Below are 22684 nucleotides of genomic sequence, written 5' to 3' on the forward strand. Positions count from 1 at the left end.
AGCCAAAAACAACCACTTATAGAATAATAAGATCGGTGCGTGCGTGTGTGTGTGTATGTGTGTGTGTGAATAAGTATATATATATATACATATATATATATCTGTAGTAATTTAGGAAAATTAATCAATACTAAATTACACAAAACAAAACATGCGTAGAGAAGAAAAAACAAAAAAAAAAAACAAAAAAAAAATACTGACATAAACACTGATGTCAGCAGTAATCATACATATAAACATTGGTGATAATAACGCTGATAATAAATAACAAAGATATATTTTTTTAATGATGAAAAATAAAACCTTTTGGCATTTCAATTATTATAAAAATGACATTTGTATTTAATATATGGTAATAAATTTTTCAATTTAGAAAAGGCTAACAAATGACATCGTTGGGGATGAAAATAGCCTTCCTTTTTTAATTTTATCATTTACAACCATTCCATCGTCTGTTTCCTTTCATGAGAACAATTCGAGTAATAAAGGTATAAAGAAAAAAATCATAAGATATATTAGATTGAATTCATGAAGGAATCATGAAAGTTATGACTCTTTAACTGTCTAACAACATTCACATCTACATGGATTAAACTTAACGTTTGCTTCCGTCTTCTTCACAACAAATTCGCTCAGCACGTTAGGTGGAGGGGAGGGGGAGAAAAAAACACCTCCATGTATTCAACAAACTATATTCTAGATTAAAGCAATTTAAAAACCTACCTGCATTACTTTATCATAATGAAACACACATGGACACACACATACATACATACATACGCAAATGAATTTAAAAGAATCAAATTACTAAACATGCGATGAAATTCGAATTTTATGAGTGTAATGAGCTACCTAGCAAGCTATTACGATCATTTCAAGACAACCTAAATACAAATCATTATTTGTATTGCTTTTAAAAAAAATCTTTAACTACAATTTCTTAAAGGAGATGAATGGATGGGATAGATGTAAAGAAATTATAGTCCACCAAAGTAAAGAATAAGGAAGTAAATGAATGAGACATGGAGTAAATATATTAATCACAAGGATAATAATATAATGTATGGCGTAAAAGTTCTGTACCTACAAATTAGTTAGCATCACATTTGGAAAAGATTCTTGGGATGGAATTTATGAGAAATGTTATCATACGAGGAGTAATCAATGTGAAAAATAAATAATCGATGTATTTTGGTGTTGCATAAAGAAACAAATAATAATCTGAGAAACAAATTATTAATTTGTGATCTTTGTTTATTTATAAAAATAGACAAATATAAAAATAACAAATGCAATAATTTGAAATTGCCAAAAATGCAATGTTAAAGAATTCAACAACTCCACCAAAACCACTGTAATCGATCAGCAAATTTCATCGATTTTCCAATTCATCTAATTCTTCAATAACAGCATAAACGGAAAGATATACAGATACAAACCTTGATTCACAAATATTTAATGCTAAACAAAAACCTAATTCTTTTCTTTACCCCGTATTCTCACACATCTCATACAGCCATGCTATGGTAAAGCTAAACTTATAATCCAATTTTTTTTCTTTTTTAAAAAAAGTGCAAATCAACTTCAATAATCTACTTGTCAAGGTTATAATTACTCAAATGTCATAATAAAATACGAAAGAATAAAGAAAACAAAGAAAGAAAAAATGATCTACTTTTATTATGCATAGCTAATTCTTTGTCACTATCAATAATCCTCCGATGAATTCACTAGCGATACAATCCAATCATCTAACTAGTACTGATCATTGCTATTCTTGGGTAAATCAAATTTCGTTTATATCCGTTATATGTTTACAACTAAGTCTTTTCTTATTCTTCACTTCCGCAATACAACGTAAATCCATTCAAAAATAAACAAAAGAAAGAAAGAAAAAAAAAAAACTATGACAGAGGTTAACGTTTCAACCTGTTTTGTAAACAAATAACTAATAAACAAACATTGGAAAATAACCAGGACCAGTTTTAATTGAGTATTTCTCGTGAAAGGATGAGAAACAAACAAATCGACTAAAATTTAACGAAATGCTTGCTACACTAACGTATAAATGATTATCCAACAATGGAATGGACAAGAGAGAAAAAAAAAAAGCACATGAAATAATGTGGTAGGAGAAAAGAAAGAGAAAAAGTGAAAAAAAAGAAAGCAGAGAAAAATGAAAAGAATGAAATGAAAATAAGAAGGCTCGCCTAGATCGATCCATTCATTCCTTCACTCTTCCTTCCCGATTTGGAATGAAAATGAGCATACAATGACCACTCCGAGCCGACGATAGCCGTCACATATGGAGAAAGGTAAAAAGGACGACGAGGTTTGGGAGCAATTGAAAGAAGTCATTTCGTGTTGTAGTTGGACGAGAAAAAAAAGGACAGAATAAAATAGGCGGAAAGGAGACGGAAATACTGCCCTTCCCATTCACTTCATTCTTTCCCCCGACTCGACTCGATCCCATTAAGTGTCTCTTTGAGGTGGAGGATCTCTAATTTCAAGTGGGAAAAATTTTTGCTTCACATCAATTCTTTTCGAATGAACAAAAGGAAAAAAAAGACATGCTTAAAATCGCTCACACAGTAATATTCTCAAAAATGAATGAATCATTAGAAAATAATTGATTAATTAGAATTGTCAAATGGAAAAAAAAACCAATAAAAAGAAACGAAATAATTAACGTTAAAATACAAATATCAATCATTAATTTCATCAAACAAATGTTGAGTATATTTAAAAATAAGTCATAGAATCAATTCTGTCTTTGTTTTTTTTTCCTTTTTCTATCTAGAATAAACAGCTGGATACATTATCATTAAACCAATCTCCTCATTTTCTATCAAGTATATATCTAAGAACAATCTAAATGCTTATCACTAATATATGCTATCTTTTTACATACAGACTTAACTATCTAACATTATGCTTATAGAGCGCGCAAATCATTATAGCTTCCTAAGACATTTTGAAAATGAAATAGCAGAGGAAACACAGGATGAAGTCTTTCAAAAAAAAAAAAAAAAGAAATCTGACCTATGACTTTTTTCCTCAATCAAAATATAAACTAGACAGATAAGTATAACAGTGGAAAAAAAAAGCCTAAGTGAGAAATGAAAAAGAGAAAAACCTTAACTAATTTATATGCCTTAGTTAAATATTTCATAATAACATTTAATACTTACAAGCTTCATTTGATATATTATATAATCGAACCTTAAAGTTAACAAATGTTTATTTATCATTAATGATAAACATTTAATGATGACTCTTAACTTGCAGCCTAACAAAACATAAGAGCTTCCCAAATTCATTCATTTTAACAGCAAACAAACTGAAAAAAAAGAATGCATGAAATAATAAATTAAGACTATCTCGGTTCTGTTTTCCTGATTTTTTTATTATAAGTGATAAGATGATTAGTTATGAGGAACGAAGAGAAAATTCACATCATCGTATAAGAAATGCAATTGTTAGTGTGAAGTCCGAAAGTTATTATTAAAATAATCCACAACCATTATCATCACTATCATATCATCATCATCATCATCATCTCAACCAATAACACACGAAAAACCTTCAAAAAAGTAATGACCATCATTGTCATCGTTTTTACTACCACTTCCATCAGTAACATAATACCGTCAACAAAGCAACCGACACTTTACTTTTCCCCATCTTCCACTTTACTATCTATCTTTCAACCTCATTACCCTTCCTCGCAATGTTACAACTATCCATTGACCTTTAATCTTATAACCTCATTTCCTCACAAACTCATCACTCTTACAATGCTTCTCTTTTCCTTCTCCTTTAATCCCTCTTCTACTATATCCAATTTTGCTACCTCTCATTCCCTCTCACTCTCCTTTACTTTTCTTTCCCCTCAATTTCACTATCTTCCTCCACGTTTTACCTAAGTTAAAATTTCGAATTTCATTATCCTACGAAAGATGTGGTACGAGTATTGGCTGTGACATTTGATAATCTCAATAATCGATAAAACTGAGGGGGAGAGAAAGAGAGAGAAAGGGAGACAGTTGTCACTTCAAATTTTACTCCTTTATGATGGAAACTTTATCATATCTTCACTTCTGAGTTACTGCTGTTACATTAACATATGACCTTTATTTGGTTCAAATTCTCGGGAATTTACCAAATCCCCAAATCCTTAAATCACCAATCAATATCATCAACATTGCTATGAATCTATTAAGCATTATGCTAATCAAACTGTTACATAATAAAGCAGAAAAAATCTATTAAATACTAGTAATTTTCAAGATATTTCTTTTATTCTATCGTTTGCATTCAATAAAATCCCTTGAGGAAGAGGATGGAAAAATCCGATTTCCATTCTGAAATCCCTTAAAGAAATCATTTCTCCCCCTCTCCTTCAAACTAATCACTCCTAAATGACGAGACAAAGAGAGAGGAAAAAAAGAAGGAACTGAACATCTGGTCGATCTTTTAGATGAGATCTACCGTCATCACCAACAACAGCTGTTAATCCTACCTGTTAGCACATCAGTGGGAAAGCTTTCCTCTTTACAAGCTATTCGATTATTTTGATGCTTATATTTCACTACCAATACTATCTACTACTCTACTACTACTACCATTACTAGCATTTATTACCCACTGCTAATCCACCTGCAAAAGTCTAAACAAGGTGTGCTGAAAATTTCGATTGATCCAAAATAACTAGAAATCTCAAAAACAGTATTTCACATATCATGAATTAAGGTTGAAAATTAAAATTTACAGTATTACAAAAAAGGACTTAAAAAATTTGGACAAAATATGAACCTATTTAATTCAGGTTAGAATTTTTAGAGCTTTGGCAATTTAGGAATTCAAGTATTCCCATCAGGAACATTGCAAATCTAAAAAAGGAAAGATTTTTTGCTATTTTTTTCCCTTACCAAATTTTTTCTTTTTTAAGCTAATTTTTATTAAAATCCTTGATAGCATCTCGATAGGATGTTTATTGGATCAGCTAAACAAGATACTGTATAAGTAAATATACCCAGATGTTTTAAAGTCAAGTATAGCTTTCCCCCTCTCTCTCTCAAGACTTAATTGATTCAAGAGCAGAAGAATTGAAGGAAAAAAGTTCCCCAAAGTATGGTCCTCCTTTCACTTCGTGAAAATGTTGCTATCTTTTCAAATCATTTAAAGACGAAAACAAAAAAACTAAAAATTTAAAAATAGCAAGTTTTCCTTCTTACGATAAAATTTCTCACTTCTTTTCCTCTCCTCTCTTCTTACTCTACTGTACTAATTCGTAAATTTACTCAAACATATTCTGCTTCTACCAATAAAAGAATTCCAAAAAATGAAAGAGGATAAAAAAGTTTGAAAAAGGAAAAATAAACAAAGTAACAAAGACAAGTAGTTATCTCTGTGTGTGTGTGTGTGTGTGTGTGTGTGTGTGTGTATGTATGTGTGTGTGCATATATAGCAAGAAAAGGAATTCATTTTACTATCCGAAAAACTTTTGCTATTCTGCTTATGCTTCCTTGTGCCAGACAATTTTTTAAAGATGACCAATATTCAGTTGACATATTTCAAAAACTCAGCAACACTCTTTTATTACACAATACTCTTGCTAGAATAATAGCCTTAGTTTTTTAGCCTTAGGCTTTGCTTTCATTAATAACATTTATTTACCAATAACAGTTTACAGTTAAGCAAAAACCTTGACCTTTGCTTTCTTCTAGATTTTTTTTTCGCAAGTAATGTTATGTCTCCTTGTAAAACTTATAATTAAACCTTACATACGCCTTCAGTTTCTCTAGTTCCATTTCATAATTCTTGCTAAAATCTATGAGATATATACATCCAAAGTTATTTTTAATTAATGGTCGTAAGGAAAGTGCATGCAGATCGAAAGGCACATAGAGAGAGAAGATAGCATTCTTTTTTTTTTTTAACATCTTTACAAATATACAATAACTTGCCTTACTTTACAAACATTTCAAATTATTGCGCCATTTATAATTTCCATGTTTCATTTTCGAACATTCACTCACCTTTTTTATGTTGTCATTCATTGTCCCCAATTATTAACGCTACAGCTGTAATCTCTGTGTCGCTGTCCCATTTATTCTCCGCTGATTTAATTAGTTTCTACTCTAATTTGCATCAATGAGTATGTATAGTCCGTGAATTCAATACTTGGACAACAGTGGAAATTTTAATTAATTCCGGAAGTTGGTTTAAAATTTCACTACACTTTTTTTTTCCCTCTGATCCTTTTTTGCGTAAGATTTGTCTTTTTTTTTCATACCTTTCTCTTTTTTTTTTGTTACATTTATGCTAAAGTCCAATTTTTCTTCTTTTTTTCTCTAAACTTTTAGAACGATGCTAATTTAAAAGTAAAAGAGAAAAGAAGGTGATATAAAATATAATAAATATGTACAGGATTATTTTCTCGATAAATTTCAAATTCTATGAAAAACCACATATCTGCGGCATGCATGCAATCAAACAATTTGAATTGAGTTTAAAGAAACTTTACAAGGTTTACATGAATATTAAATTTTGAGTGTTGTGAAGCATCAAGAATCTAATTAAATAGGAGAATCGGTAATGACTTCGTTTATATTTTTTTTTGGTTGCTATATTACATAAAAGATTAGTATGGGAATATGTTTCTACGTGAACTGAAATACGTATTTCAAGGATGAGCACATAACAAGAAAAATAAATAATTAAACAGGAGAAATGGTCGTCCATGGCAACAGCTAAAATGAGTAACCTGCGCACTCTACAAATAATCATCATTACAAACCCAAACCCAAACCGAAGTATCACATCAAATCCTTACCTCATTTTCAATTAGGAAGCTTGATGGCATAAAAAGTAACATTTGAAAGTTTATCAAGCGGTGATAAAGAAATTTATGGCAGCCAATTTTAGGGGAATAAAATGACTGATACTCTGATGTAAATGAAATATTTTTACTGTCAAGTATGATCACAAAAATAAACGTCATGTTGTCGCATTATATTTGGTACAATGACATGAAAAAAAATAAACGAAAGCTTTAGATGATTACCGTAACAACTATTGCGGTAATGAAATAGCTGCCCGAACAGTTGGAGTAGTAGTGATAAAATATCGGAAAACGATTAGCAATAGCTTTCTATTAACACCAAAGGAAAATCTATTCTGGACATACTAAATAACAAACAATAAAAACGGAGTGTATTGTTAACCATATAACTTCTAGTGCATAGAAAATGTTATCTATTTACTGATATCTCTCATTTATGATACAGATACCAAAAATGCAATATGCAAATATAAGCCCCCTATCAAACTGAAATGCTTCGAACACATTAATTCTTCCTTCTTCTCTACATACATACACAGACACACACACACATACATACATACACAGACACATTCACACATACACACATACATGCATATATATCTATACATGTATTCAAAGAGTCAAAGCGCGAAATAATCAGCAAGAAGAGCAAAAGCATTAAAAAATGGATGGCACTGACAGGCTAATATCAGCGACTATTGCTAAAATAATGTCTCTTTAATCAGGCTTTTCTAAGCGTGACAAAATCTAGTTCCAATATTAAATTTGGATGAAGCTATTAGGACTCCATTCAATACTCTCCTCACCCCTTCTCCTGAAAACCAATATCCACAAATTCTTATTGCAAAATTTCAAAACAAAAGGGTTACATATAGCATTATAGCCCATACGGTATTTCTTAGGAAACAGAGATCATTGTAATGCAAAATACAACGGTTATGTACTACTTTTATTCTTCAGTTGAATTGATTTAGATTCTAATTTTATTTCGCAGAAATTTCCTGCTTTACCGTTTAGGATGATACAACAAGGAATAACAAAAACAGATTGTTAACCACTGCCAAACGTGTCCATATTAGTTGCAGTCATTGGACAACTTAAATTAGTTCTATTTCAGTCCTAACTTCTATTTTCCCGAAAAAGGAGGAACTAATTATCAAAAATAAAGGAAGAAACGACAAGTAAAGTTCCCATACCTCTCGGATAATGAAATTAAATATTATTCAAATATTGTCTTGTACCTCCATCAATAAGACACATTTCAGGTGTTTTATATAATTATGAACATCTGAAGCTCCAGTCTTATAAAGTACAAAACTGCAACCACCATTTTTCACCAGAAAATGTCAGCATACTAATGACTATACAAATTGGAAGAGTCTAGTGTTTAAATGCGAATAAAGAATAGAAAATGAAACGCTTTATGGTATATGCTTTCATTTTCTTTTTAGAAAAAAAACCTCCCCTAAATTGATCAGTTTTCATGATAGTGGATAGTAAAATGTAGGATCAAAATTAAGAAATCCCTTAAACACTAACCAAGTGGTGATTTTGATAGCCAGTTCGGATTCTGCTCTGATTCCAATAACCCAGTCAATGAATTGTGTCTATTTATTGCAGCAACAGAGGATGACAATGACGGTATCGTAAGTGATCGAGGGGACTCAACTTCAGTCTTTCGACGTTTCGTTTGCTTACGACGTCGATTTGCAAACCAGCGATTCACCTGAAAGTTAAAGATTTGAAAAAACAAACATGAAAAGTGGAATATAAAGCTAACAGTATTTCGTTATCCAACAACGATATCTACGAAAAGATCTCATTCCAACAGAACCAAATTTCATATGAAGTTCAGAAAAATCCAAACAATGGCGAAGATCAAGTTGTACTGAAACCCAAGAGACATCCTAAATTTAAAAAATAAAAAAACCAATGTAAAAATGAGACATTTTGTCCGATTTGTTGGACAAAGAAATGACGAAGTGATAAAAATCTCGCTTCTACTCTTCAAAAAAGAAAAAAAAATGTTTAGCTTAATCAGTAAGCAAGGAGTTTCAAACAGCTTTAAATAGGACAAATGTTATTGTTGTTTACTGATATGATGCAAGATCTGAATAATCATGTGTTGCAACCCAAACATGCAGTGATTACTTAAATAGTCTACTATAATCAAGTAGTACTTCAAAATGAGAAAACAGTAGTGAGTCTTTTTTACAATACAAAATAAAATAACCGACAACCAATAAGGACTAGGAAAATCACTGAAATTATCAGTGTAAAAAGGACATAAATACGCATCTATCCAGTAAATGCACTTACCATTCTTCCTAATTTCTATATTTCTCTAGACCAAGGTCATTTCTCATTGAGGATTCACATTTTCCATTAAGGAAACATCAACCAACCAATTGGCAATGACCTCAAATATCAGTTGAGGTCACAAATTCGAAAATAGCTCGCTGCCGAAACAAATGCAATGTTAAAAGCTATTTCAATTAATCGAGCGAAGTTTGTATTTAATGTTTCGTTGATCTAACAATTAATTAAATGACCTAATGAACATTTACTTAAATTATTACGATTACCACATTATTTCTCTTCCTAATTCCGCTTTTCTCCATCTACACCATACTCACCAGTAAACACTAGCATTACCTATTTAACTTACCTCAAATACCACACCACCAAGCAAGAAAATCATTAGTTTACATCCATATTTGAATAAACATTTCGAATTCACCTCCATCAATCATACACTAGCTAAACTATTCTCAAAAACGATCCAAACAATTCTAGCAATCAAAAAACAAACAATCTTCTTTTTATTCGAAGTATTATAGTTCAATGGTCACACACGCACATACATATACATACACATACACTTTGTCTCCTCAATATCTCCCTCTCTTTACTCGGTTCTGTAATATTATCATGACGATCATTTTTAGCGATGATAACACCAGATAACAATAGTTTGGGTTTGGGGTATGGTAATAAATACAACAAAACCAAATGATCAAAATATCTTAATAGAAACATTACAACATGTAAAATATCTAGCAAATAAACATTCATTTAGGATATAATGCTAATATCAAACATATTTATAACTCTGTTTATACGTTAGTAATTACATTTCATCTTAATAACTATTTATTACTTGTATTTTTAATCTTCACTTCTATCATATAAAATTATTCCAATAATAGAACTCATTACTCTCTTCCCCTCTCTCTCTCTCTTCCTCTTTCTTATTAGTTCAAAACTTTTTTTTAACATCATCTTCCAAACAAGGAAAAACAAGGAAAAGAAAAAGGAACTGTTGACTACCAATAGAATGAATACAAAAAATTGCCAAATTAAATAGGAAAATACATTCTGTTTTCATTCATAAAATATTCAAACATACTGATTCATTTCTAAAAAATGCCAATAAAATTAAAAGGAAAGTAAAAAGAAAATGAATGAGATGCTCATATCGATTCATATATTGGGTGTTCTACTTTTCGTCTTTTCATTTTAGACCCTTTTTTTTTCCTTCAAAATGATCAGTTTGATATTTTGGCATTTGCTGTATAACAAAAACTGCATGTTTCTTTTATACATATTTATTTATTCATATGCGCTTTATTATCTATATGAATCCTACTACAAAGTATGTCCTAATTGATTTCCTCTTTCAGCTCTACATCCTACCAATATTTGCCCGATGGAGGAACATTTCACAATACACAGTTCGACTATATATACTTTAGTCCTAGTCTAGACTCCTATTCTATTCCAATCCATTTCTTGCCATCGAAACACCTCCCATCCTACTATTATATATTCTGCTATCGAAAATACCAGAATAATTCTTGAAAAGCTAAACAAAAGAAGATAAATAAATATGTCCTATTTTAAGAACCATCTTTATATAGTTCACTTTATTTAGCAACCACATAAAATATTAAATTTTATAATTTAGACACTAAAATGCACAAATAAATTGATGTTTACTGCAACTCAACAAAGAGTTGAAACAGGTGAGAAGAAGGATGATTATGAGAAAAGGAGAGAAAGGCAGCTGAATGGCGCAAAAGATGAGACATTTGCAAATGCAAGCCAACGTTTTTTCGCAAACTGCAAATGTAAATAATAAAACACTTCCTCCCATTGGCAACCTATCGATATCCCAGCACTCCCACGTAGTATATGCATGGGAAATATATGGTAAACATACACTCTACCTTACATCAAAATTCAGCTTTCAGTCTTCTATGATCAATAGGTAGTAGTAATAGTAATAATAGTAGCATAGTAGTAGTAGTAGTAGTAGTAGTAGTAGTAACACTGATATTGGCAGCAATAATAGTAACTATAGTAATAACATTCGCGGTAATACTCATAATAATATTCAAAATAGTATCTGAATTGCTAAAATAACCACTGTTCAGTTCAAATTCTATAAAATAAAATAAAAAGAATTAGAATAAAAATCGATTAATACTCAAATGTGATCAAGCTAGGGAGAAATTGAAATCAAAAAACTAAAACTGCACTTGTGAATTAAGGATTATAACGGAAAACAAGTAGTATTACGGTAGAGAAGAAAAAATTACAAACGTGTAATATGATTGAATGTTATTTTATACAAGTATAGTGTGCTCAGGTTGCAAACGATTGGTACTAAGTTTAAAAGCTATGTTATAAAAGATATTACATTTTATTTTTTATAAATTAAATGATAAAAAAAGAGGAAGCCTGCAAGCTGCAAATTTCACTGATTGCCACATAAGTCATCATGAAAAAAAAAAGAAAATTCATTTAAGATATGAATGAGAAAAGTTCAGAAGGAAGAAAAAAAGCAACAGATTTGCAAGTATCACAGCAAAACACTCAACACAACTTATGATGAATCAATGAAATTATCAATCTAAGAAATCTGTGTATTCAAAGGGGGGGAAAAAAAAATGCCAAATGATCCATCATTCAGGAAAACGAATAACCACCGCCCTTATTCAATGTCTAAAATCACGAGGAACAATAAATAATCAACAATTTAAAAAAAAAAAACAAAAAAGACTGAAAAAAAAACCTGTATATAAGTCATCGACATGTCTTTTGCTAAGCGTTCTTTCTCTTCTCGGCAAGGGTAAAGATTATCGCCATGCATTGCTAACCATGCATCAAGCATTGCTGCCTGAAAATGTTACACATCAATTTTTCCACGAAAAACAAATTCACTTCCTCTCTATTTTGATATCGAGACTAAAGCTCATATGGCTCATTGATAAAGATCAACATATAGATGCGACACACAAAATCACCAAATATTTTCGGAAAATTCTTTCCTTTTTTAATGATAAGCAATAGCAATTAAAAATAATCATATTCCCCATTTTGTCAATGCAAAATATAGGGGAAAAAATTCCTTCATCATGTTTCCACTTATCTGTATAACAACACAAAACGCTGAATGAATAACGAAAAAATAATAAAATGAAGCTATTCAGGTAATTTCCAAAATTGTAACATAACGCAAATGTTACGCAGATTAAAATAGTAATAATTAAATGCAGTTAGATCAGTAAAAACATAAATATATACGACATAATCAAAATTACAATTCCTTTTTTCTAATTAAAATAAGGTGATCTTCTTTACATTAATCATCAATAAATGCCAGTTAAAATAAAACACGGTAAGATGTTGCAGAAAATGGAAAGAAGAATCATAGTGATAAGAACATATGAAGTTGGAATAAATAATGAAAACTGCTACTATGATCAGTAAGTCAAATTATGTTTATCATTATTTATTCCAAATTTAAATGGCACCATAAAAAGGTTGCAAAAAGAAATTTAATAATTCTCATAAATATACTGATGAATATAATTGAAAATACTTAAAATGAATAAAACCTAGATGAAAAAAAAAGAAGTTAAGACGTTTTTCCCTGCAAACACTACAATTTCACTATCACATATTTATTTATCTGCAGCATTTATAAACCTGTCTCACTTACTCCTCCTCATACACATCACTATCATCATCATCATCATCAACATCAACATTAACATCTCATGTTCATCGTATAACATGGAAGATATCAATGGAACAAAGCCATTTTGCATCTTTCCACTAGCAATAACCTCATCCATTCATTCACTCACTCACTCACTCTATGGCTAGGGTATTTCATCACCAAAAAATAAAAAAAATAAATAGAATGAAAACATCAATTTTGACAGCAGAGATGCTTCTCAACCAAATTTCGAAATAATACCACCAATAAACAAACATATGTATACCCATGTGTATACACTAAATAAAGTATTTCATCATCACCAATAGCATACAACACAATAACTCTATTCTTATCATAGAGATGAAATATAATTAAAGATTACGAAATAACACCTATTAAAGCATGAAACTTTGAATATGATCGTAATCGTTTAGGAAGAAACAATAACAAAAACAACACTACTTTGAAGAAATATAATTAGCCTATCTGTTAGCCTTTATGAGTACATAAATGATAAAATTAGGATTTCCTTTTCTTTTTTCTTTTTAATTTGGATAATATAATACTATCGTAACAAGTTTACAAAAAACCACCAACCTGCTGACGTTGCTTGGTTTTTTCAATTGCAGCAACAGACGATGGCGAAGAAGATAAAATAAGTGTAGCTTCAGTAGTCGGTGACGTAGCACCATGTGGAAATACGTAACTTGCAACCATTTAATTCCAAAGTTTACGACAACTATCCCAATTTATATTTTAATAAAGTACAATTGCTGAAAAACGAAAACTGATATAAACACAAAATTTACTAGCCTATTTATTTCAGAAATATAGCGGTTTAGCTAACCAGCATCAAAGAGAGGAATGTTGGTATGTTCGTCTAATTGAAACATGCACACGTTCGTTCATCAATCAATTCGCATATTTCTTTTGTGTTTGAATGAAATCTCTCATTTAATTCCTTATTTACAGATGAGGAGATAAATAAAGAAGCATAGCATGGATAAAACTTTGAAAGGTATTTAAATACTATAGGAAGTTTTGGAAGTTATGAAATATGACAAAATAAATTGCAAAAAGGTCATTTGAATCCTATGTCACTAACCTCGTGAACTTCAAAGCCTACAAATTCCATTCATATTGATATTTCTATTATTAATCCTATTAAAAATTTATTATCTATCAGGTTGATGTTGATCGCAACGGTGAATATTTCCTCACATCTCTCTTTCGTCATCAAAATTAACATTTCTCAGATATACAATGCAGTTAAATGTTTCCAACTTTACGATAAATGTATACTTCATCAAAAATTTGATTGAAATGAAATGAAGGAACGGAAAAGTGGAGAGAAAATTGTGGAAATGGGGAAAAATTGGCACCAAAGAATGGCGGAAATCCATCAAAATTAACCACTTCCTTATTTTCCGTCCTGAAGCCATCTTCTAGCAGACAGCCTCCGATTTAAATGCCACATATCATTACGAAACAAAACCAAGCATAAAATCCAGAAATCTGGAAAGGTTTGTTAGGAGAAGAATTTTATATAACGGTATTAAAAATTTCTGAAAGAAAATTCGACTTTTTCATAATAAATAATGAAAGAATATTATGTCTACCATTCTTCTTATCCATATATAAGAGAAAGATTCAGATTGCACAGAAAACAAAGCAGGAAGAGGAAGAGTTCAAAAAAACTGCTAGAATTTCCATAAAATGAATAAATTATTCCACTCGCTTTCTCTCTCACTCTCTCTCTTTGTCGCTACTCCTACTATTTGTTCAACATTCTCCCGAATGCTATCTCTTTTAAGGATAAAAATGGATTTCAGAAGAAGAAAAGGAAATCATAATGATCCAGAAATTTACTATCATCCTACAAATAGTACAAATGCTACCATGGAGATTAGGAATACATACCGTACCGATGAAATAATGAAGCAAATGCTTTTAGTCTCGGTCACCAAATTGTGTGAACGAGAATTGCGCATGAAGTGGGATGTCAGACGGATGAGAAGAAGAAGAGCGAGAATTTGATTAAATTTCGATAATGATAATTCTTCAAATACATTTTCCAAAAATAGACATAATGCAACCAAAATGACATGACATATAATTATTATGAATTTTCGAAAACTAACTTATTCATAAACTTTATTGCAAGAGTAAAAGCAACAATTTAATTATATAAGAATTATGAACCTATATCTTGAACAGTTTCAGTCTGTAGTGGGATATATTCCTGTAACCTAGATATAAGTTATATATGAGCATCATCCATTTAATGGTAACTTTAACCTAAAGGTTAAAGTACAAACAGTTTAAACGGTTCACTATGTGAATTATTCCCCTGAAATTTATTTCACAGTTCATTTCAGTATACTAGTGTACTATGATTATTGCTATCCTAACAATGAATTAAGAGCATAATACCCTATCCTTTCACACTTCTACAATTTGCATGTAACAACTACCGAAGCCAATTACGCAGTTTAACTCTTTGCATTATTCCATCTATCCAAATTCGCTCACCTTCACCTACAATAACAAAAATATTATAGATATATCATCAGTTTCATAAACATAACATAACCCCCTGCTTAGTTAAAGCTTACTTCAATTTATTCTTCTATTCATAATTGCGCTTAGATAAATCGAGCGAATTCTTCATCGACCTTGAGAATGGCGGGCTCTTCCATCATGCAATGAAATTTTGGACATGTCGTCTATGAGTTATGCGTCATTGAAACGGATGTTTATCTTTCGCACACTAGAAGTCATTAGATTTCGCATATTAAATCAATTTCTTCCTATTCATGTTTTCATTACTAAACACATACACATACATACACACACCCACATACATATACATACACACATGCATGCACATCAGAAACAGTCATAGCCATGATTCACCTCAAAAATTTAGCAAGTAAACAAGATCATTTTGCAAGAACTTACATTGTCATTGTCATCCATTCTTATATGAAATACAACAAATATAGTTGGTCATTAGGAACACAGGAGTTTATCCATTTCCAAATGAAATAATTGATAAAAGTAATTGAAAAAAAGAAAGTAACAAAATTCTAATTAACAAACTGGATTATTTTAGCATAATAAATGCCATTATAATGAATATCTTACTTAGCATAATAAATGAAACAATACTCTAAAATTTCTGGAAATTCTAAAGATGGAAATTTCCCCATAATCATAACGAAATAAAAAAAAAAAAGAAACATCAATACTGCCATAGCTTTCCTCTACTTATACCAATATTCATTTGACACTAACTTTTTGCTAGTTTTGCTTTTCATATTTACATCGTATTCTCATACTAATACTTCTACAACAACAACAACAATCCTCAATACTACTACAACAACTACTACAATATACCAGTATTAATAAACGAATAATGGTTGTTGAAGCAAATAAAATAAAAGAATGGGTTTACAGTATAACACATCACAAAAGCAATTTAGCAAAAAATGTGCGCAATGTGATGAACAGAGGGTGCATCGAAAATCGGGCGGTCGTCAATGCCATGAGATCGTGAGCTGAATGCCTCGTAAACCCCGCACTATCCAATACCTAAACCGGCCATCAATGTCACCTGCCGTTTCAATCGACCTTTCGAATGATACAAGCAACGGTTAACCACTATATGCAATTACTTGGCACCAAAAAAAAAAAGAAAAAATTGCTCCACATAACGATACCTACCTCACAGTGATGAAATAAATGAACAAATTAATTACTAAGTGATTAATGGAGATGATAATTGAGCAAGCAATAAAGTTAATGATGACGATATATACTGAAGTTATGTGTAGAAGGAGATTGAAAGCCACAGCTTCAACTTTACCACATTTGCTCTCATCATTGTCATAGCAATAACCATTATCAAATGACAGATATTTCATAAAAAAGTCTAGGATAGAATGAAAATAACAGCACAAAAGAATTTAAACATTACATTTCTCCTATTTATTGGTTTACGGAAAAACGGAATGAAGTATACGGCAATAAGACAACGAAGAGATGATAATAGAAGATAGGTGCGATCATTGCGCATTATGCGGTGTCGTTTCACACAATCCCCTCTCATTTCTCCTTCCTTTTTTTTCTACGCTTCAAGAATACAAATAAATGCATATTAAACAATAGAGAATTGAGGAATAGGGCAGAAGTGAATGCAAAAATTTACCACTTGAATTGAAGAACAGGGCAGAAGTGAATGCAAAAATTATGCAATTCTTTCTTATTGTTTAAATTTCAATGGATTTTTATGGGAACAACAATAGCTATAACGAAATAAATAGTCAAAATAAACTGGAGTTTTTCGTAAAATTTAAGCCTCTTAGAACCATTGAATCGGCCAACAGATGGGATATCAGAGAGATGAATGAATAAAATACTCAATACAACATTCAATGAGTAACATTGCATCATCAAGCTAAAAATTTGTTTAACAGGTGACACATCAATAATTCAAACGACAGCTGTATCAACTGCACATATGAAATACATTTGCTCTCTGTACCACTCAATTAATGATCCTGATATTGCGACAGTAACTACAATGATATCTTGTTGACCGAATAATCGCTATCAATTTTTATCAGGACGAGGCGGAGGAGGAAGAATGCACTGCAAACGTTTTCACAAAAGCTCGCTTTATGTAATACATATAATTAATCTAAGTCTTAATATATGCATGCGTAAATATTTCTTAATTATTCACAATACCTATCAAGAATGAATCGTCCTAAAAGTTCTAAAAGTTGGATTCCTAATTCTCGAAATAATGGACAGAATTGTCCTAATTTATTAAGCAAACTCTAATAGAGTGATTTAATTAGGTTATTATCACATTACTGTTGGAAATAATACAGATAAAACTAAAAAATAAAGACAATTTACTGTTAACATGTGTTTTCTGTTTTCATTTTACAAAAATGCTGATATATACACAGTTACACCACAAACTAATACATCAGTAAATAAACCGGTTCTAGATGAATGTTTGAGAAAATCAGTATTGTCTGTTTATGAGCATACAAGAACATGAGCACTAGAAGTAATTATCGAACAACTGTACACTTTCAAAAATTATGATACAGCTAAAGAAAGGGAAATATTGTTGCCCTTGTTATGATTTTAATCCATTAAAAATACAAAATAAAAAAAAAAATCACTGAAAATTTATGAATTTTCAGTGCACGTTACAAAAGGTAAAATGAGAAAAAATTGACAAAAGATATAAATGACCGACAGTATTCTTTACCCTTTTATCAATTAAATTTGCAATGCTTAAGACAGACATACCAGATGTTGCTAAGATTGAAAGTCGATAGACGGAACGAACATGTTTCTAATTTTCATTCTTATATCTCTTGCTTTGTTCTATCCCCGCCAATACTACGATTTATTGCATTTTTCAGCAAATTCTTAGGTAAGCCAATTTACGTGAAGCTAAAAGATTTACTAATTGCCAATCGGTCACAAATCAGTTTTCAGTCTTCATCTCTCTTCATATTTAGTTGCAGTGGGCATGCTTACAACTACTTGCGGAAACTTCTTTCAATTCTCTTTCACATAACAACTGCTGAACTTCATAAAAGAAAAAATTATCCTTTTCTACCTTTGATTATTCGTCTATTTTTAATCCGATCAGACTATTCAGCCAACCGACCGATAATTTACTTGAAAACATTTCTCATAGCTTTTTTATACGACACTTATTTCTTACAGCCAAATCCTGCACATGTGCTGCAACACATACATTATATATCCACATCAAATAATAAAAAACTCAATTTTAAAATAAATGAAATCCAATTTCTTTCATGAAACAAATACTGTTTCTCAATAATTCAAAAGGGATGAAATATTTGAAAAACAAAAAAAAATATGCAAAAGACGACATTGGAAAATAAACAAAAATCTTCGGTCAATTAAATCAATTCTGTTAAGTTAATTCAAATGCATTAATGGCAAAAAAAGCAAATATGTCCAAAAAAAAACTATATCGCTGAAGCCAATGAACAAAAAAAGCTAATATGGAAAAGCTTACAATTCTGAGAATTAATTCACGAAACCCAAATCTACATGTCAAACTTTGCAAATCATTACCGTTTACAAATAATCCTTCAATCATCCTTTCTCAAAAAAAACTTATTTTCCTATCGAATGTTAATTGAAAAAATGCAAAAGCACCATCGTCCAAACTGCATTCAAATTTATTTCTAAAAAACACAAAGCTTGTAATTTCAAATTCTGTCACTCTAATCAACCACAAAATTTTTCTCCGCGAAGAAAACGATTCCACTTTCACTTGAACGAGCAATTGTAAAGTGTTTTAAGACCCATAACGCTCACTCTTTCATTTAATCTGTTCGAAAAAAAAGCCAAGAAAAACAATTCCGCAAAATTCTTCGACAACTGTTACTGGTATGTCTTATATCGAATTTCGACCAAGATCACATTTTCACTAGCATTTGATGATAAAATGGCACAATATGAAGTATTATGTAAGCTTAATTTCTCATCACATTTCAATACACAATATGGTAGATGTTATCCTACAGTATTACAAATCAATCTTTTTTTTATTTCTAACCAGAAAAGCCACTGGGTAATAAATGCATCCAGATATCGGATACCGAAACTGATATCTCTTACTGAATTTACAAAAAGTAGTTTCAAATTTAAACATGAACCATGTGGGAAACACGAATGGCAAAGATGGCGTCATTTCTAAACTTTGATAAAGGTAATTGAAGCGCATTAAGGCACTGAATTTGCTGTAACAATTCATACTTACTAACAGGAAAAAAAAAAAAGAAAAAATTAATGAGCAAGAAGCAATGCCATTCAGGGAGACCTGATTATAGGTTATTGAAACCTCAATGAGAAACGTTTAATTACTGATAAGGAAATAATAACAAAAAAAAAGCAGCTAGACGTATATAACCCGGAAATGAGGAAGGAGTCCTTATCAGTCCTTATCATCGCTTAAAATGATGAATCATTTGAGGATAACATATAAGCAAGAAAAAACGATTTTCCTTTGTATGGAGGAATGCAAAGTCGTGCAGTGCGATAATGCAAGAACATAAGAGTTATTGAGATGAAGAAATGGCATAATAATATTGATTGCTGATATCACTAATAGAAAGTGATAAAACAGAACAAGAAAAATGATTTCAACACTTTAAAATGTACAAATTGTATAGCTCTGAATAATAATTCATAGTCGAAAAAGCATACCACTCGTGAGAAGGACGAGTTCCTAGAGCAAATGGGAAAAATCCATTTAAAAACATCACTTAAAGATACTAAAATATCAAACAGATTATAGAGAAGTATCATGAAATAGAAAACTTATGATCATTAGCAATACTTGGATACTGATTTAGCATTCAGTGTATAAACTTTTATATTCATAATTAGTAAGATTATAAAATACAACAGGAACAACATTTCGCCATCTACTCATAAACACTGTGATTTATCCAATAACCCAAACTAGTTAAGATTAACAAAACCTGCACCGCTGAATATAACAAATTGTTACATGAATAAATTATAACAACTAAGTACAGGAATAACAATACAACATAGGCAAAAAGAATTAGCATACACGTGACAGAAATATTTGAAAAAACATTTTTGAATCAATCTTTCACAACCCTATGTCCAATATTTTTACGTTTAAATAATAAAAAAAATGAATAATGTTACTCACAAACACCACAAAGAATTACCATTTCCTTCGAGATCTAAACTTCTGAGGAAATTTTCGGGAAGAATATTTTACAGTATGTATACATTTGTGAATCATACTAGGAACTTTGTCATCCAGGAAAAAACCTATCCATTGTCCTCCTCTCTCCCTTTTTTTTTTTTTTTTGTACTTTCTACCACCGTATAGTAAATAATAACCACATGAATGTAGACGATGACTGATTGATGAAACGACTGCAAGGAAGCGAAAAGTGCAAAATTTTCGACTACCGGATAGAGATGATGAATAAAATTTGAACTATTGAACACTTAACATCAACCAGACCATACCATAAAAATGACAACTATCCTAGAAATATTAATAAACCTAGAATGGAAAGTATCTCAAAACTTTCAATAAAACTAAAACAGAAATTCAAACTTTTTTCTAGCTAAATACCTGCTACAGTTCGTAAACATTCGGAAATGGTTGTTCTTTACAATTAAGGATTTCCTTAAGAATCACCCTTCAATTGTCAGTCGGTGATACTATCAAGATGACGTATGGTGATTTTCATACCGAAACTCTATCATTACTACTACTACTTAGATTTACATAATCTAGTTCTTCGCAATTAATGCAATTATATATGAACTGAAAGATGATAGTAGAATTGCGTGAATTCAAAAACATTCCTTACTTGCGAATGTTCCATACTTTCATATGTACAAGTATAAAATAAGAAAAATTCGTTAGGTTTTATAGGAATTCTCTCCTATTTCAACTATTCACCATAAAATGGTCGCATTTTGGACAAAGCAGTAAAACGAAGAAAACATAAAAATCCTACGAATGGGTGTAGTGTAATGCTTTCAACACAAGGGGAGGATTGGAAAAAAAAAAACCAGTGGAATGTGAGATGGCATCGTCAAAATACATCACACGTATATACATTATTTCCACTCTCTCCAAACCACCGATTTTCCTTCCTTAAGCATGAAGGAGGACTCTACGCTTTTAGCATTTCTATCAAATGTTTATTTTTATTTTTACTCTAAAAGACTTGAGCAAGACAAATTCTCATTTTACGTTCAATCAGTCAGTGAGACAGAAAAAATTCACTTCGATACACGTCTGAGGTGAAAAAATTACTTCAGCGTATATCACAATGGTGAAAAGAGAGAAATATTCAGTATATATACGCAGAAAAGGAATTACTGTCAGCTTGACAAACATATTTGAAGTTACAGTAGAAAAGTAAAAGAGTAACAGTAAAAAGTAAATATGCAAAAGCCTAGTAAAAAACGCAAGTATTTGAATTGCTAAAGAAATCAATAAATTGTTAATAAACTAAATTACTTGAATACTAACAAGCTAAGAAAACATTTTGAAGTGTGATGAACAATTTTGAATAAATGCAATTAAAATGCAATTTAAATATCACGTGTACCATAGAAATGTGCAAAAAGCTTTAGACAGTGTGCAAACGTTTATGTTTAGCTATCACTCCTAAATATAAAACAACGTGTGTGAACGATTACTTTATACTGGATATTTACCAGAGAAATCCAAACAATTCCAAATTGAAATGTAAGCAATATTTCAGTACTTCATATCTGTAATCCTCATTAAAATATTTACTAGTAGAAGAATCTGCAGCAAAACATCTACGTTTGACAACCTAAATCACACAAGATTAAGTAACGAGAAACGTTCGTTGATTGCTCCCTCCCCTTATCTAATCTACTCCTAAGTAACTGTATTCTTTGCTAATTGCAAGCAACTAACAGTAATTAACGGACTGAATTTTTTGATAATATATTTTCTTCCTGTTAATACAGTGATAATATCGAATTTTCTTTTTTATGGATTTAAAATCTGAATCCAATTTTTGTGAATCTAAATGATTTCAATTTCTAAATAAATAATTCCAATTTCTGTGAATCTAAAATATTAATTAAAAGTAAGGGAATGTCTAAAAGGGATTTCTTCAATGCAATGGAATTTATTTGAAATAAATTTATTTTGAAATAAGCTTTGAAATTTATTTGAAATAAATTTATTTGAAATAAGCTTTGAAATTTATTTG

General features: G+C 30.6%; 1 protein-coding gene across 1 annotated transcript in view; it reads right to left on the reverse strand.

Moving 5' to 3' along the window:
• Window positions 1-13577, reverse strand: part of LOAG_18384 (hypothetical protein) — a gene marked incomplete at both ends in the record, with an annotated part of 19704 nt that extends 6127 nt beyond the window's left edge. The window contains 3 exons of the mRNA XM_020451044.1: window positions 8390-8576; window positions 11928-12032; window positions 13458-13577. Of these exons, the coding sequence (XP_020305210.1) occupies window positions 8390-8576; window positions 11928-12032; window positions 13458-13577 (412 nt within the window). The remainder of the gene's footprint in view (window positions 1-8389; window positions 8577-11927; window positions 12033-13457) is intronic.
• Window positions 13578-22684: the final 9107 nt, after the last annotated feature.

Source organism: Loa loa (genome assembly GCF_000183805.2).
Source record: "Loa loa unplaced genomic scaffold supercont3.285, whole genome shotgun sequence".
Taxonomy (NCBI): Eukaryota; Metazoa; Nematoda; class Chromadorea; order Rhabditida; family Onchocercidae; genus Loa; species Loa loa.